The following is an 18,838-nucleotide window of genomic DNA, read 5'->3' on the forward strand; positions in this document are numbered from 1 at the left end:
AGCTTACACCGTCACCACCCCTCGCTGACCACAGTACACAGCACCTCTCCACTGTACCCTCCACCTCCCACGCTCTGGGATAACTTCCTCAGGCATCGCTCAAGTCTCCACGGCCTGAACACCCACGGATCACTCGGTCTTTCATGCAGTTTTCGACTATTTCTGTCAAAATCAGCTACACAGGTGAACAAAGGAATGAAATCATGGCTACGGACACAACTGCTAAATCAACGTTCAATCAATCATTTAAATCTTGCATCTTTTTGATGGAATTTTCTCACGTAAATCCATCGGCCAGTGGGGGACAGGTTGTTCCCTCCATCTAGCTCCCGAAAAGCTTATCCGCACAGTATTTGCAACCTGCAGAGTAAGCAGTGAGCACCGCACTCAACATATTCTACTTCGTCTCATACTGTCACGTCGAGAACTTTCAACACGACACTTCATAGTAATGCACAGGAGAACTGTTGTCTTCTCTAAGCTACAATTAGCGACTACACTTTATCCTTAATCTCCAGTAATAAGCAGGATAAAGGTGAACGTCTCTACCCACACCCATCCGCGACACTGGCTACGCTACGACTGTACGGTCTATTCTCTTCTCACTACGCTAAGGCTCCACTTGCCACATACACTAAAACACATCAGATTTATCAACCCGAAACATTTTGCCGGTAACCTGCATCTCATAGCCATGTTGCTTGACCTAATGCAAGATGAGGTTTCATATTTCTACATGTATCAATGAAAACAGAGAAAAACTAAGGTGAAAATAGTTCTATGAAAACAGCGACGGTCGTACATGAGGCACCCTATACCGGGCCGACACGCACTGACCACGCCGACTTTTTTATTTAGTGGAGTGTTACCTATCGTTCAATTTCTAATCCTTTGTGTTTACACTGTGCTAAAAAAAACATCAGAGCGTTAGGCCAAGCATTCATGTGCAGCCAAACCAAGATGCTTACAGGGTGAGGGAGGGGAAAAAACGAACGGATGCTTGCGCATAAAACTAACCAACGGTCCGCAAAATCGTCCATCAAGTTACCGCATCCACAGACCACAGCGGCGATAACAACACTGAGATCTTTGAACACCTTTCCTGTCTTCCGTCAACCCTTCCCCCTGTCCCTACCACCAATACATGACAGACAAGTGTAAAAGCGACATTTAAATCATCCCACAAACCAGAGATAGCACCGCCCGTTTGTAATTTTCTAGTTGAATGACTGGGGAAAATGAGGAAGGTGGCGAGCATTCCTGGGCACAAGTGTCCGCGTCCTGGTCCATCTTCCCGTGGCCTGCAGGGAAAGAAAGTGGAGTCTGCGCTCTGATTAGCTCATGTGCGTGGCGGGGTTCAGTGTATCGTCTGCATCTTGAGTCCAGTGCTGGGGCGATGTGTCACCTGCCTGGCTGCCGCCACTTCACCTATCCTCCGGGGCTGGTGGCCAGGGAAGACCCCGCTACATCACCACCCACAATATCATGATTGGTGTGAGCGGCCTCACCAGGAACACCTCTTGCGTGAATCCATCCAAGCGTGACACAATCCACCTGTTAACGTGATCGGGAGAGTCTCTGGCAGATGGAGGAGGATCATCACCTTGAAAAGAACTTACTGGCGCACCAGGAATGTGTCTGGCCCGCCAGACACGCCCTCATATCTGCTTTCCCACGCCCCCGGGTCATGTGTATACAACCTGCGCCTCTCTCGTGGCCTCAAGCCATGTATACCGCCTCGCCTGTCTCCCACGCCTCCGGCTCATGTATACAATACAGGTCCCCTTCTATGTAACCAGATTATGTATAAAGTCCCACACTTCCATGCCTCCAGGTCATGTAAACGCTTACATATTCATTCGCCCCCCCCCCCCATATACATCGATATGTATACTGCCTCACGCGTCCCCCGTGCCCCAGGTTTATATATACTATACAAATCCTCATCCACCCTGCCACCTAATCTATACTACTCTACACCTTTTTCCACGAATGCAGGATGAGTATATTGCCTTGCGTCATTCCCACGCACACGGGATAAGTGCCTTCCCTCGGGGCGCACACACACACACACACACTGCCGCTGCTCTCTTATGCCCCCGGGGTCTGTATAGAGCTGCGCGCCTCTATTCCACTCATGGATTATGTAAACAACCCCGCGCCTCTTTCATGCTACCCCGCGCCTCTCCCATGCCGCCCCGCGCCTCTTGCATGCCGCCCCGCGCCACTCCCATGCTGCCATATAACCTGCCCTACGTATCTCCCATGCTGCAAAACGCCTCTCCCATGCTACCATATAACCTGCCTTAACACTCTCCCATACTGCCATATACAGCGCTCATGCCTCTCCCTTCCTAAACCTGAAGTGCTGCCAGTTTCCGCCACACGACCATAGAAACTAGTTTGCACTTCTTCACCGGCACCACATACGCTGCCTCACATCTTTCCAGCTGCATCGAATTGCCTCACATCTTTCTAACCGCATCACTTAAACTGCCACACGCATTTCCACTGACACCACATAAAAACTGCCATACGCATTTCCACTGGCACCATATAAAGTTTCACGCATTTCCAATTGCACCATATAAACTGCCTCAAACAATTCCAATGGTACCATATGAACTGCTTCAAACACTTCCAATGGTACCATAAGAATTGCCCATGCCTCTACTACGCTATCCTACAAACTGTCTCAAGCACCACCATCTCAACTATCTCATGCTTCTGTCGCGTCCCCATATGAACTGCCTTATTTCTCTCCAACGCGATCACAAAAAACTGCCTTATGTTTCTCCAACATGACAGTATAAACTACCTTTTAGCCTCTCGAACGCCACCATATAAACAGCCTTATGTTTCTCTAAAGCCACCAGATAAACTTCCTTGTGCTTCTCCAACGTCACCATATATAAAATGCCTTGTGCCTTTCTAAACTGCCTTACACCCCTTCAACGTTAGAACATAAGCTGTCTCGTGTTTCTCCAACCCCACCATACAAGCTGCCTAATACCTCTTCAACGCCAGGTTATACCTGCATCATGCCTCTCCATCGTCAAACTACAAACCTGGAACTTTTACCACCATTACTCAGTCACCAACAACATCGTCTCTCTCCTGAGGGACGATACCATACTCTCTATCTAAGCTGGGGGCAAACCTGGCCGCAGATCAGCAACACTGTGATGCTTACACACCTGACGTAGCATGTGGACTTATCATCTCACACACCAGGCTGTGTGATGCAGCATGTGGACTTATCATCTCACACACCAGGCTGTGTGACGTAGCATGTGGACTTAGCATCTTACACATCATGCTGTGTGACGTAGCATGTGGACTTATCATCTCACACACCAGGCTGTGTGACGCAGCATGTGGACTTATCATCTCACACACCAGGCTGTGTGACGCAGCATGTGGGCTTATCATCTTACACACCAGGCTGTGTGACGTAGCATGTGGACTTATCATCTCACACACCAGGTTGTGTGACGCAGCATGCGGACCTATAACCCACACACACCAGGCGTACAACCGACACATGGTCTCCACAGGAGGCGGGACGCGCGCACACCCACCCTCACTCACTCTCTCCCACAGTGACTTTATTTACTATGCGGCCTCACGTCCCGCCTTCATCATTGTGAAAATACCTGGACTCTACATCAACGCGACGTCTGGACTCTACATCAACACGGTGTCTGGACTCTACATCAACACGGTGTCTGGACTCTACATCAACACGGTGGCTGGACTCTACATCAACACAACGTATGTTCCTGACAACAACATAACACACACCAAGACTCGCTATCAACATAACACCAGGACTCGCTAACAACATAACACCAGGACTCGCTAACATCCAACACCAGATCTCGCTAACACTACAATACCAGAGAACACCATAAGCATACCAGGACTCTCCGATACAACATCAGGATTCACAATCAGGATTCGAAGACTCGTAAAGAACACATGACAAGGATTTACCGTAAGCCAACGCAACACAAAACTCACCCTCAGTACGGTGCAAGGACTCCCTGAATACAGTACAAGGACTCACCATTAGTGTGGCACCAAGACTCATCTGCTGTACAGGATCCGAAATATCGTCATGGCAGGTGGGTATTAACCACTCTACGGAAGCTGGGCAGAGAGGCAGCAGAAGGGAGGGAAGGAGGGAGAGAGAGGGAGGCTTCATCATCAGTAGGGCGTCCAGGTGACGACTGGGTGTGAGGGTTCGGAGGGTGAGCTGAGAATGAGGGCGATGGCGGTGTAAGTGAGGCTCCACATAGTGGCCACACACAACACGAAGCTCAGGAGTAGAACCACCAAGAGCAAGAGCTCGTTGCACAGTCCCGACGGCGGAGTAAACTCCAACTGTAGCAGCGACTGTCCTCTGCGGGGCTCCATCGTCGCTGTGGTCTCGCTTGAGGGCGGCGGTGCGATAGACATGATGATGTGACGGTGGCGAGTTGACCTCTATTAGTAACGACTAAGTTCTTCCCTACTGGAAGAGAAGCGCTGGGGTGAGGTTACTCTCCATGTCGTACAATGAATTATGCGACAGACGGAGAGGTTCCTGCTGCACGTATGGGTTTTATGATTCTGTCCCTTGGCTGGCTATGCGACCTCATATACGTAACTCAGCAGAGTCGTCCGATCTTGTTTCCCACTTGTATATATTGTATACCGTCACCCCCGAGCCTCGTCCACGGTGGCGCGCCTCAGTACACAGTGTCGTAAAACATCTCCACCTCTTTCTCTGGGGGTGGCAGACTCTGGCGGTACCTGAGGCCGATCACGATGACCGCTGACACCACTACGACAGCGTAGATGAAGTTGATGTAGAGTAGGACGAGCCTCATGGAGCCCACATTGGAGGGGCAGAGATAGGTTCGCAGTGTGGATATTACCATGGCGGCCAGGTCAAGCTCCGGTGTACCTGAATGGCCACAGGGTATGACTGCTCCACCACCTTACTGTTGGTGCTCTCTGGCGTGTGCAGTTGTTCCCTGGCTCCCTACTGATTAGCAGTCATGCCGTGTTATGATGTAGAGTGTTTTAGATCTTCATTAAACACATGAGTCAAGCGAAGACATGAATGAAGCGCGGAGGTATGGGAGGTGAGGGCCCTTGGCAGGAGGAAGACGGCGCGTGACTGTGTCAGGCGAGCGGGGCGGCCACAGTGGCCTGCTGCTGTCGGCCACCCCGGGCCGCTCATGCTGACCCCTGGCAGTCTGTGCCACACAAGGGTGGGTGGGGAGGGAGGGCTTCAGGGAGGGAAGCGGAGGTAAAGGGGGAACCATCGGCGATAGGAAAAATGATGAGGCCGAGGGCAGTGTAAAGTTTGATTATCGTTATGAAAAAGATTGAGAAGGTATGAATAACAAAGCCGACAAACACGTACATGAAAAGACAGTGCTGCTGTCAGGGCAGGACAGGATTACTGAACAGACCAAATCATGAAAGAGAAACATTCCTGAGTAAACAACTAAGTGCGTATGAGGTGGACCTTTAGAAGAGGTTCAACACGACACCAGAACTCTTCCACCACAAGCGTGAGGTTATCACGCGGTCTCAATTCTGTCTTCCCTGAATCTAGTTCGGTCAGAATTCATTCTCCGTCATAAACGCGGACGAGAGTTATGTGAGAACCGTCTCAGTCTACCAAGAATATCATACTCTTTTTTTTCTTTTTATGGCAACTGTGTTGAATGACGTGAGGGGGCCGTCATCACAGTAGGCGCAGAGAAACATGGCCTCATCACCTCATCTCTCTCATCTCGGACGCATCATCACCGTCACGAAATATTGAGCCGCACAAATTGGTAATACGTTAAGCATCATATCGGCGCCCAATTACCGTTGATCGAAGCATCGATAACCCAATAACGAAGAGCGTCATGCTATCGGCTTATCTAGCCTTTTATGAACATAGAGGAGAGAGAGAGAGAGAGAGAGAGAGAGAGAGAGAGAGAGAGAGAGAGAGAGAGAGAGAGAGAGAGAGAGAGAGAGAGGAGTCCACTGACTCCACGGCATGACTCCTGCTTTCTACATGCTGGCGGTGGTGGCGGCGGCCACACACATTACACAATCCATCCAGCAGCAGCAGCAGCAGTAGCGGCAAGTATAAAGAAACAACCTGCCTCTGATCGAGGAACATGAGCTTGCTGCTCCCTCGTGTTTGCAGCTTACCTTGCTTCTCATATACGTCCCCTCGCCGGGAGTAAAGACCTCTCTCGCCCCTCACCTGCCTCCATTATCTACATACCCCACCCCACCTCACCTCCCCTCTCCCGACTGGTCTCGCAAATATGGTAGTCGTTCATGCCCCTTTAAGAACATCTTCCATTCAATGATCTTTTGCGTTCTCAGTGGCTGTAAATAATAATATACTGGAACATCTCCTGACGCCCGGATGTTTTTTAATCGTTTTCTCTTACTGAATCCTATTGCAATGAACAATTTAGGATGCAGTGATATACAGTCCTTCACGCCTGTCGTGCTGAATCAAGGACAGTTTTCAAGTACACACTAGGAAACTTATGTTCCAGATCGTATGAATCATGATTTCTCCCGTCTGTGCGAAAGAGATTACAACCTCAGTGCTTTTGGTCACTCCTAAGCGATTAAGTTCCCTGACTTTGTCCATTCGGGGTTGTGAAAGATCTCTGCGCATCTAATAACTCAATCATTTCGTCCGCCTTGAAAGCTAAGGTTAGAACACGACGGTGTTCTAGTTGGGGGGAGTATCTGTGGCAAAAATCGGGTCGAGACCTATCTCTTTGGTCTTGAAGTCCTTAAAACCTTGCCGACCCCTCTGTTTTGAAGAGACATCTGATGTTGTTCTGGTCAGCACACATTACTGCTCTGAGATCTTTTCTATAGTTCTTCATGCGATGATGTTCTTTTAGTGTCGTGTTCTTTTGCAAGCCCTTCCAGGCTATTACTTACTCCTACCCCATTCTCCATTCCTTGTACCCCTCCCTCATGGACCATATATCCATAGAGTGAGTTTACTATATGTGGGGTCAAGCAGAGAGTGGGGTCAAAAAGAGGGTGGGGTTAATAAGAGGGGTGGGGTCAACTAAGGATTAGGGTCAGCAAGAGATTAGGCTCAACACGAACGTGGAATCAAAAAGGGTCTGGGGTCAACAAGGTGCTGGGGTCAATGAGAAGGTTAATCAAAGCGGTCGTCATAAAGAGGCTGGGGTCAAGGATAAACTGAGGTCAACCAGAGGCTATGGGCCACATGAGGATGGGTACAACTGAAGGGTGAGGTCAACAAGAAGGTGGGGTGAAGGTAGAGTGTGATATGGACGAGTCAGTGATAAGTTAATATCCAAAGAGCAAAGACATAATAATAACAATAATGATAATGATAATTGTAATAATAATAATAACAATAATCATGATAATAATAACAATAATAATAATAATAATAATAATAACAATAATAATAATAATAATAATTGATAATAGATTTGAAGGAAAATGTGATCCTGTGCATTTCATTGGCTTTATCAGATCCTGATGTCTACAATCATTATCAAAATATGTTCGGCCGAACGGAGTCGGGTTGGAAGCATTTAGCCCCATGGTCTATCAGGTACAGGAGATCTCTGTGCCACAGTTGAGTCAGCCAGCGTCGTGCAGTTTACAGTAAGACCTGGACACGACAACAGCGGACGTGAGGAGGGGACCACCACCTACTCTCTTGTGATAATGATCCATTGATAGTCGGTCTCCACCAGGAGAGTCATCGTTAAAAAATGGCAATATTCACGACCCGCATCGCAAGAGTTAGTCGAACGGTGTCTGTGTGACATTGTTCTTGGAGAGTAGGGTGTGTCTACCACGGAGCCGACACATACGCTCGCCCTCAACTCGCCTCTTATCATAGCAACGTAAGTCTATTGTATTGAGGAGAACACTGGAAGGCTGGAGAGAGGTGCTCGCCTGCCAACAGTAGGAAGTACCAAAAGTCCAGTCAGCCAGCCTCGAGAAGAGGAGGAGGAGGAGGAGGACATGAAATACAGAGGGAACTTTTCGACTTACCTGTAGGTGCTGTTCCCTTGTCGAACTTGAAGCTAGGTCGCTTGTAGAGGGCCGGGGAGACGGGCAGGTAGGACCTCAGGTGACCATTAGACTTAGTCACGCTCAGGACCGACGGCTTGTTCGTGTTGTTGTTGTTATTGTTGTTGTTGTTGCTGGCGTTGTTGTCGACGAGGGAGTCGATGCTGGCCGCCCGCCTGAGGGGGGGCGCCCCGTTCTTACTGCAGGGAGGGGAGGGGGAACACAAGGTCATTATATTGAACTGGTCAATAGTTCAGCCACACGGGGACATTTACTTCCTTCCACACTCTCGCCTCTTCCCTGTCATCCTACTACACTAACCTAGAGGTATATGATCAAGGCAAAGACCACGGGTCAGCAGTACACAAAGTGGCTAAAGATGATCTTTAAAAGGTGGAAATAAAATGAGATAATTCTTAGGATTTCTGTGGCTACGTGGGATTAAAAAGAAGTTACTGTGATGAGAACTTTAGGTGAAAGTAATTACCAGTAAATATGATATCTTACCCAGCTCTTCTGTGATAGAGAATTCTAAGGCTAAATCTACGATCATGTGACTACATGTGTGTGTGTGTGTGTGTGTGTGTGTGTGTGTGTGTGTGTGTGTGTGTGTGTGTGTGTGTGTGTGTGCGTGCGTGCTGATAAGGCGATAAATATAACACAGTAGGAAACAGACAGAAAGACCGAAATGCAGATGTACGAATATTGAGGCACACAAAAAGATGAATACTGTAATATATATATATATATATATATATATATATATATATATATATATATATATATATATATATATATATATATAGTGTGTGTGTGTGTGTGTGTGTGTGTGTGTGTGTGTGTGTGTGTGTGTGTGTGTGTGTGTGTGGGTGGTCATTCGAACAAATGGCGTACTGAAGAGCAGGTGTTTGTGGTGTCCAAGATGTCACACATGGCTAGGCATCTGTGCTTCGTACAAGGTACATAAGAAATACCAACCTCGCTATTGCAGTCATGCCGGTGTTAGATGTGAGGGAGGTGAAGTAATCGGGTTCTCTCCGGTTTTACTGCGAGACTAGAGAGTGAGTATCAGAGAACTGTTGTGGAGAAGGAGGAGGAAGGAATCATATGTTGTCTGGTTGTGGCCAGGGTGTAATACGAGGCGACAGGAAAAGGAGCCGAGTTGGTGGCTGTGGCGTGTATATTATGATCCTACCATCTTTCATAAGCACCGTCAGAACCCTTTGACTTTACCCTAAGCCCTGAGATGTAACTCGTGTAACACTGAGTTACAGGGAAACCGAAGAATAAAATGCTATAAAGGACAATCTGAAAAGGTCTTAATTCCGTGAGATCCGTTAACAAAACCTCTATTTTGTAATTCGAGTCAAGGCCATAATATCGTTGGGTGCTGGCGATGCTTTGAGACCGTTCATAGACATTCTAAATTCTTCCAATACATCTTCATAATGATACTAAATAAACCCCTACCTAACACCTGTCCTATCACAAGTGTAACGATCAATAAATGATCTAGCTATCCTGATTAAGTCTAAACGGTAAACGATAAAGCTATTAATACTTATTATCAACAGTTATCTAACAGATACTAATTCAAGAGCAAACAGTGACAGACACTTACTTCACTGTGAGTACCAACAATATAGATAGGTAGATCATCATCAGCTATAGTGTACACAGTCACACTTCTATTTGTCTATCAGAAGTAACAACTATTTCATACCAGTAGAGAAGTACTTTATCTAAATACTTTCCAGAGTCTGTATCTTTGAGCTGAGGCTAAAAATAACAGTAATTACAGTTGGAGAGGATAATACAGGAGTACTGTATATCTGTAGCAACTTGGGTCTACGGAGGAAAACAACAAGGAACATTAATATATATATATATATATATATATATATATATATATATATATATATATATATATATATATATATATATATATGTATATATATATTTAGATATATGTAATGCCTAAGTCATGCAACATCAATTTTTTCAGGAGCGTAAACAGAAGATAGAAAAGATTTGAATGACTGCCGATTACTGTTAATAAAATCTACAGTTGTTTTCCATTTCACAGCTAAAAAAAAAATATATATATATCAGAGTAATCTACTGCAATGGGGATCATCGCCGACTTCAACGGTCAGAAAACAGAAGAAGCGGCCTGTGCTGACAGACACTCGGCGAAGCTCTTACATTAAAAGGAATGTCTTCTCAAAAGTCTTAGAGTTATCTAGCAACGAGAGAGCTTAGGGAAATTCGAGAGAGAGAGAGAGAGAGAGAGAGAGAGAGAGAGAGAGAGAGAGAGAGAGAGAGAGAGAGAGAGAGAGAGAGAGAGAGAGAGAGCTACGAAACTTCACGTGATGAAGAAAATGCATGTTTTTACACGGGAGGTTTATGATATTCATCAAAATCTATCTCACGTTTTCATCATGTAACTAAATCTGAGCGGCACTTTTCCCCGAGCGCTCTATACCATAATGAAAATTTTTAATCACCAAGTAAATTTCCCGTATTACCTTGACCATGTTAACATAAAGCACCAAACGGGGGAGAGGGATGACTCAAATAAAGAAGGCATGAAATGGCACTCTGTACTGGATGATAAAACTAATTTCTTAAACAGTAAATCAACTGGGCGTCATTACACGAATCAAGTGCTACTGTGTGTGTATATCGCTCACTCAGACACAGGTTTTCTATTTCAAGTCACAAAACTCGATGAAGAGAAGATGCTGACAGGTCACTGACGCCCCCAAGTACACGGTTCATCATCATTGTTGGAGGTTTATAAAGCCCTCTGAGCACGACGTTACATTTCATGCATATCTTCTGGCAGCCTTAGTTAATTGACCATAGCATTAACGTTATAACAACCCAATAACATGACCAAGTTAATTAATTTACAAATTTAATCATAATTTATATATATATATATATATATATATATATATATATATATATATATATATATATATATATATATATATATATATATACTGCATCTTGCATTCACAAACAACATGGATGAGGTATCATTCCTCAACACAAAGAACTCATCGTTATTAAAGATAGATACTACCATATTTTCAATATATATTCAAATCTTTTTGATCGATCTACTTTTTCCGAGTTTGATTAAAAAAAATATGACGTGTGGAAAGTTATCATTCGTATGGTATATTGCAAAGGTCTGGCTCTGGAGCCTTTCACCATTCCACAACAAATGTTTGCAGATTGTTTTTCTGTTTTTATCATATTTCCTGGTAAGCTTTAGTTTCGACAATATACATTTGCCAGGATGATTTCTAAATATGAAACGAGTTTGATTCGCTGTCTCAGTGCAAGTCTTCCGCCATGGATAATGATTATATATATATATATATATATATATATATATATATATATATATATATATATATATATATATATATATATTACTTTTTCCATACGGAGATAATGTATTCATAGGCTTTAACAAGTATATATACCTGGTCCAATTCTGAAAATGTGTTGCATGGTCATGTCAGCACGTCAGGAAATGTATGGGCCAGTCATGCCGACTTTTACCACATGATGATATATATCTTCTCTAACATTATCTAGCAGTGATAAAATTAGTTTCTGTACTGCTTCTTAACAGTTATTAGAATCTATTATCTAAGGTTCTTCTATACCCATTTGGGTCCACTCCTTGTGTGTGTAAAGCTGCGCACAACGCGATGATGATATATATATATATATATATATATATATATATATATATATATATATATATATATATATATATATATCACTCTTCTATTTTCTGATGAGAAATCAATGTTCTTTGTTCTGTGACACTACCAAATGAAAAAAATCAAAAAATCAAAATGGTGTTATCATCTAATACGCCTATGTGGATTATGATGATGTGGTTGAATTACAGAATTTTCTGGAAAATCAGATCCACACAGCCTGCAGATTTCTAGTCATTACGGTATTGAATGGTGTCCATAAATGCTGACGAGTTCTACTTAAATACTGCGTTTTCCTAATGACGTCATCAGGACTAGCGATCAGTTCGCTGTTTCAAGAATCACCGCTTTCGCGATTTCCTCTTTTTTTCTAGTCAAATAAGAAAATAAAAACATTTATTTCGAATGGTTGGGTATTCAAGGAGCAAAGATGCATAGAAAAATATGAGAAGACAGGAATTATACTGATGCTAGCGCGACAGCCTTACGGACCCAGCCAAGATTCTGGCGATGATCCCCATTATCTTCTTTACTCCGAGATTGATTATAATATAAGAAATATATGAAATAAAAGTGATGCACCTGAATCATTCACTAATTCAAACAAGTTGATGAGGAGAAGAGCATTCCTAAAATACAATTACGACACAAACTCTTACCGTCTACCATGCCAACTTAAGTTGGCTCAACAAAGAAAACGATGGCAAGAGAAAATGGAAAGGTATACTGAGAGGGGTATCTCAAGTACTGTAACACCTTTCGCACTGACAATACCTTATGGTTAGTGGGCTCATGCTACCGCGATACATCTCAAGTTTGATCAGTAGATGAAAAAGAAACAAAGAAAGTTTCGCAAGTATTACAAATAAATAAGACAAACGATACAAGTGCAAGGAAATAATGAAAGTATTACCAAGACCAATAATTACCTGTACACATTAGATGACTCTCAAAGGAACACAAGACAAGAGACTCCAAGCGACGCTATGTACAGTACAGAGCACAATATACAGTACTGAAGGCTGAGCAAAGCGTTGAAACTGCGATAAAACAAGCAAGATACCAAAGTACTGTATATGCATTACAGAGGTAAGTCCTGATACAGGGTATGTCCCGGTGTGAGGTGTGGCGCCAGGGGAAATAGATAAGATACAAGGGGAGTGGAATGTCGTCCTGCGGGATATACTCCAGGCGTATTATGACAGATACTTACTACAACATCACTGTATCTACATCAATATATATATATATATATATATATATTCTCCATTTGAGGACTCTAGGGGACACAATAGAGGCTCTTGCAAATAGCCTGGAATTTATTCGAAATCCGAACTAGGCTTCTGTTGGGTAGCGTTTGCCTTTTCCGCGCGGAGTAGCAGTGCTCGGACTGTGTCCTGTATGCTTTACTAAGCCGAACTAAAACTAACCTTACCTCCTTCTCGAGTGGGATGGCGTCTCACTGCAGAACTGCGGGTAGGAGCATTCAATTCAGTCAGTTTAGCATAAACAGGTCAACCAGAGTAAAGGATTACCGCCACTCGCCGCCTTGAGGTATTCGCTGCCCAACAGTTTGTGTTGTAAGAATAAAAAAAGATCACGGCAAATTTCGTTTTCATTTTTCTTACTCAATCATTAGGGGGCAAAAATCAGTCTGGGTATTTACTCCAGGATCGTTTGGCTGGGGTATTCGAAAAGTTTATTTTCGTCCAACGAACGAAAGGAAAATAAACTGAATCTATGTTCTAAAAAGATCTGAAAAAATATTGAATTCGATAAACATTTAAGAATTAAACCTGCAGCAAAATTAGCGAAGTTCAATAATGTTAATAAACTTGAGGTCTTATCAAGAACTTTAATACATTTCACTGTGTGTGTCACGTATAACATCCAAACTTTCCTTAAATGTATCCTAGTGCGTGTCAACATTCCATCATTAACCTTTGTGAGTGTGACTAAGATGCTGGATTTCATCAGTTATGCAATTGTTGATCTTGGTTTTGTACGAATTCCTTTAAAGCTGCAATAGCAACAACGATGTAGAATTGAAATCCGTTATCACAGTCACAACAGGAAAGGTTTGTGATGCACTTTTGTCACGCACTTCGACAGAACCTTGAAATGTACTAAAGCTGTCATAAAAAACTCTGACTTTATGTATTACTCAACTTTATTTCTTGCTGCACGTCTCTACTGTTATACCGTTAACAAAATTCAGATTTATTCAGGTCTCTCTGGAACAGTCCTGTATTATGTTGCCTAGGGGGCGCGCATGTGATAGTGTCCTGAAATGTACTTTGGATTACGAAGCATCAACTCCAGCTCCAAGGGGAACAGGGATGCATGAATGTAGTATAGTAGCAAGGCATGCAAGCCTGGAGACACGGGTCTTGGGCTGCCACAGTCCCAGGTGAGATAAGGTAAGGTGGGTGAATCCCAACGGCAACCCAACACTCTTTCCTGAACAATCTTATCGATGCTTCCTGCATGGAGGGCCGATGGAAACGGAGTCGGAGAGACCGTCTGCCAGGGTGACGTCAAGGAAATGAGGATTGTTAGTGAAGGCGGGAGCGCCCACAGGTGTGGTGGCGTCAAGGGTTAGTAAGACAATCACTAGTGAAGTAAATCGTAGACTGGTGACACAGTAATAAAAAAAAAAGGTGGTACAAAATAGCATTAACATACGTAAAAAATGGCAAACTCTGAAAACATGGCACTTTAACACATATACACAAATTTATATGTACAGAAATATATACATACATACATATATATATATATATATATATATATATATATATATATATATATATATATATATATATATATATATATATATATGAAAACCTTCATACTGGAAAGTAAAGTCTTAGAAACCTGTTGTGATATATATACAAAAAATATAAATGAATAATAATTTAGTTGTATCTGCTTATAAAATAAACTGACTGAAGGTACAGCTAATGAACTGGAAAACAGAGAGAAAAATAACATTAAAGGTAAGATTTTAAATGATATTAAAAGGGAGGAGCCCGAGGGGAGAGCCAGTGTGAGGAACTGGCCAGGATTTTCCAGGACCTGGCCTGGAGCGTGACCACGTCTTTTGGGACTGGACGGAGCCACAGTAGCCAAAGAACCTCCCTTGTGCCTGACAATATTGTTACCAAAGACGCCCGTCTCATGAGATGGGTGGCCCAGGCCGTGTGATGGGGTGGGCAGTCTGTCCCCTGTGATAAGGAGGGTGAGGTGAGGGGCCTGGGCCATGCAATGGGGAGGGTGAGGTGGGTGGTTTGGACTGTGTGATGGGAAAGGTGAGATAGGTAGCCTAGGACGTTTGATGGGAAAGATGAGGTGGGTGCACCTGACCCACGTAACTGGGAGGGTGAAATTACTCCCGCGGTCACAGAACCAACACCAAAAGATCCTACCTCTAAGCAGTGTTCCACCATAAGAAAGAGGATAACACATTTTCCATGCATCCTAAAAACGTCCTGTTCCACATAACTATCAAATCAATGAATAAGTAATTTCATCAATGTAGTCATGAAGTCCGCAATGCGCGTATTGGTTTTCATTCTATTCGAATCAAGAAACTGTCACACATGCCTGAATCCAGTAAATGGGCAATGAAGATGCGGCCTGATCATGCAGCCTTGATATGTCTAACATGAATCGAAAAAAAAAGAAATAAAAGGAAAGTTTGGTTTAGCTCCGCATAATATTTTGGGATATCGAGTGATTTCCTTTGGCAGTGTTCATCTAATTTTAACATAATATGATAACATTTACAAGCATGAATTTGAATATTATGTCAGTAAATCAGTAAAAATGTGGGGATAACTGATGTAAAAGTGCGCAATAAAATCAATAAATATCTCACCTAACCTCTTTCCTGGCAGTCATGATTTATCTTATTGTCAATATTCTAGTCGAAACGTACCAGTCACAACTGTATTTGAGTACCGCATTGACGGCACAGGGAGTGGCCAGTTATCCCTACGGCAACAAAATTCATAGCTGGTATATGTTTACTATGATTTCGGCTGAAGTTTTTAAAAATCGGTTAATTTCCTACAAATGCATTACCCGTTTTTACATTAACTAATCCCGTATATAACCCTAACTACAGTTGCTTGGTTTAATATCGTCCAATAGAATATAACGCTCAAATTCACGCTTCGCAACTGTCATGTCTTACCTAAACACAACACCATCACTTTAGAACAAAATCATTCATTATGTAGAGCTAATAGCGATGCAGAGCTGAAGTAGGCTTTTACTGATAAACAAATAGAAATACGGAACCTAAAACGTAAATGTAATCTTAAGGAATTGCGAGACATAGTTCTAGCTGGGAAAACCAAAGGAAAGAATATTTTCAGTTTCCCAAGCCTTTGTGAGGAGTTGGCGTACAGAAGTGTTTCCTGCTTGAGTTGTCCATTAGTCATATGGAATATGACTAGTCTTGCGAAACTTGGAAGCAGCTGTCCTGGTGTTTTTGAGAAAGTCCATGAGTTCTTACCCAGGTGTTCGTGGTACAGCAGGTACAGTGCGAGTGGTCCAGTAGGTTATAAACACAAGAGGACCCCATGGCATCCATGTCATTTTCTCTAACGTTTTCTATGGCATCCATACTCTTGTTCACCAGATTCAATTTGCACAATCTATCTGGTCTGTCATTCCACGAAAAAAATCAACATTGTTCATCTAGTTCCTACCACAAGGTCTAGCAGTATTTTTCATGTGTATAGTATGATGTATCTCTTGTGTTTACGTTTTGAGGAGTATGGTATACTTTTTACTAATACTTCCCAGCAATGCTTATGCAATTTATTACACACACACTTTTATATTAAACGTAACTTTAAACTAGCGTAGTACACCCTGGCCAGGTGAGTGCTCTCTGAATTTTTCCACTAGTGCAAAGAATGTATGTCGTGGTTTCTTTTACTTATTTTGTACAGAAAGAACATTCTTATGTATATATCTTCACGTGTCATGTGTAAGCTGTATGGAAGCCACAATTTTTCCATGCATCATTTAATGAGAACCATGCTGACTGACAGTATTTAAGTTTGCAACACTGGGACATCAGGCAGAGTTATATAAACAACAGACGTAGCATTGGCAATAATGTTATATCCTGAGTTACGTTTGCCAAGGACAAAGAGCTGAGTAGTCTAGAGACTGGGAAAGACCGAGCAAGATCTAGCCTAGATCATATTCCGAGTCTGAGTTCCAGTCAAGCAGCTCTGTGGCGAGTAACATTTTCCCAGAGTACTCGATTCACCTAACCTGTTGCTGCATGCAAACGTCCTAGCGGTCTTTTGGACTCGAATGTGAACAGGTCGAGTCCTTTACCAACGACCAGTAACTCCCTAACCATGGGCCAACAACTTCGTAACCATGGATCTACAAATAATCCTCACTGTCAGCAACAAAAATGATTTCCTGACTCATGGGTTATCTTATCTCTACTGTCATGTACCCGAGATCTGGCGGGTTCAAGTGTCGCTGCAAAGTGATCGGGGATTAGTCTTGGTTTCTAAGATGGTGTGGGTGAATCAGATGTGTTTTGTTGATACGTGGTTAAACTGTTTGTACACATGAGGCGGGTGTTATCCCAGGTGTCCATCTGGTTTTGCCTAACAAGGAGAATTCTTCAGTGCTTAGAAAAGCTTCAGCAAAAGCAACTTTAGAAAAAGTTGCATTGTTATATGCCATTAATTAGGAGTAGGATAATACCATGTATCATGTGTTATATCGATTCGTGGTGTGTGTGTGTGTGTGTGTGTGTGTGTGTGTGTGTGTATTACCTGTGATGACCTTCAACCACATCCTCGGCTTCACACCACACCTTCCTCAACCTTTTCAAGTCATTTCATCGATATACAGTCCGTGACTGCGAACTGTGCACCAGTCCACACCCACTCACAGTTCCCCCTCGTTTACTTTCTCAACGAATTCTTCTTGCGATACTACATCCGTCTCGAGTCTCCTTCCTTGTTCATTCCCCCTCGTACTTGGCATCTCCTCCTTAGGGCATCTGTTTCAGTCGTCTTCCTCTCATGTTATCATTCTGTGTAGTTCTGCTTCACACACTTGGCTACCTTACGCTGTCTCCTTCGGGCAACCTTCGCCGCATTTTAAACCATCAAGTTGCAACGAATACTACTTTCCTAAAGGACCCTACACTTTGCTCCCCCTATGATTACGAACTCATTTCTCCACAACACCAGTTTTACTGGATTCGCCTCGTAAATATCTGAAGCACTGGGCACTCTACGTTTTCTTTCCATTCACAGACACTGAACACACCAGGTCCCCTTAAGGCACACATCACCATCAAGTTCCGTCTAATGTATTCAGTATCAAGTTTCTTTTCTGAGTCACCCTCTCAGACTCCTTCATTTTATTGCAGTTCTTTTGTCGATCTTCCCCTATTAGGGTGGTGCCTGAGCAGGGTGGTGGCTGAGGTGACTATATATATATACATATATATATATATATATATATATATATATATATATATATATATATATATATATATTTTTTTTTTTTTTTTTTTTTTTTTTCACTGATGGCCCATATTCAGCGTAGCTCCACACACAGTTCTGCTGGATACTGTAGCCAAATATAACTTAGTGGTCTGATCTACACGCAGCTCCACTCTCAGTTCTTCAAGACAGCACTGCCTCACTGACAGATCTCCTGCACACTGTAGCTTCCCACTGATGAGTCTGCTACACACTTCAGCCTACCAGTGATGAGTCTGCTGCATACTGTAGGCCTCTACTGATAAGTCTGCAGTACACTGCAGCCTTTTTCTTCACCCTGCTTCATACTAGATCCCCAGATCTGATGAAAACAGAACCAAACACAGAGACCTAAGCAGATCATAGCACAACTCGGTTGTCTGCTGAGCACAAACTTTTACAATCAGTAAAATTCTACAACCTCAGTTTTGAGCTCTCTTCCTCGTCCTCCATCAGTTGAACTCCTCCAAA

At 43.2% G+C, this 18,838-nt stretch overlaps 1 protein-coding gene across 4 annotated transcripts in view; it reads right to left on the reverse strand.

Moving 5' to 3' along the window:
• The window catches only part of wake (wide awake), a 744,672-nt gene that overhangs the window by 122,175 nt on the left and 603,659 nt on the right, over positions 1 to 18,838 (reverse strand). For all 4 annotated transcript variants that reach the window (XM_071671228.1, XM_071671230.1, XM_071671229.1 and 1 more), the window contains one exon: positions 8,068 to 8,285. In XM_071671228.1, the coding sequence (XP_071527329.1) occupies positions 8,068 to 8,285 (218 nt within the window). The remainder of the gene's footprint in view (positions 1 to 8,067; positions 8,286 to 18,838) is intronic.

The sequence above is a fragment of the Panulirus ornatus genome, chromosome 16, assembly GCF_036320965.1.
Source record: "Panulirus ornatus isolate Po-2019 chromosome 16, ASM3632096v1, whole genome shotgun sequence".
Lineage (NCBI taxonomy): Eukaryota > Metazoa > Arthropoda > Malacostraca > Decapoda > Palinuridae > Panulirus > Panulirus ornatus.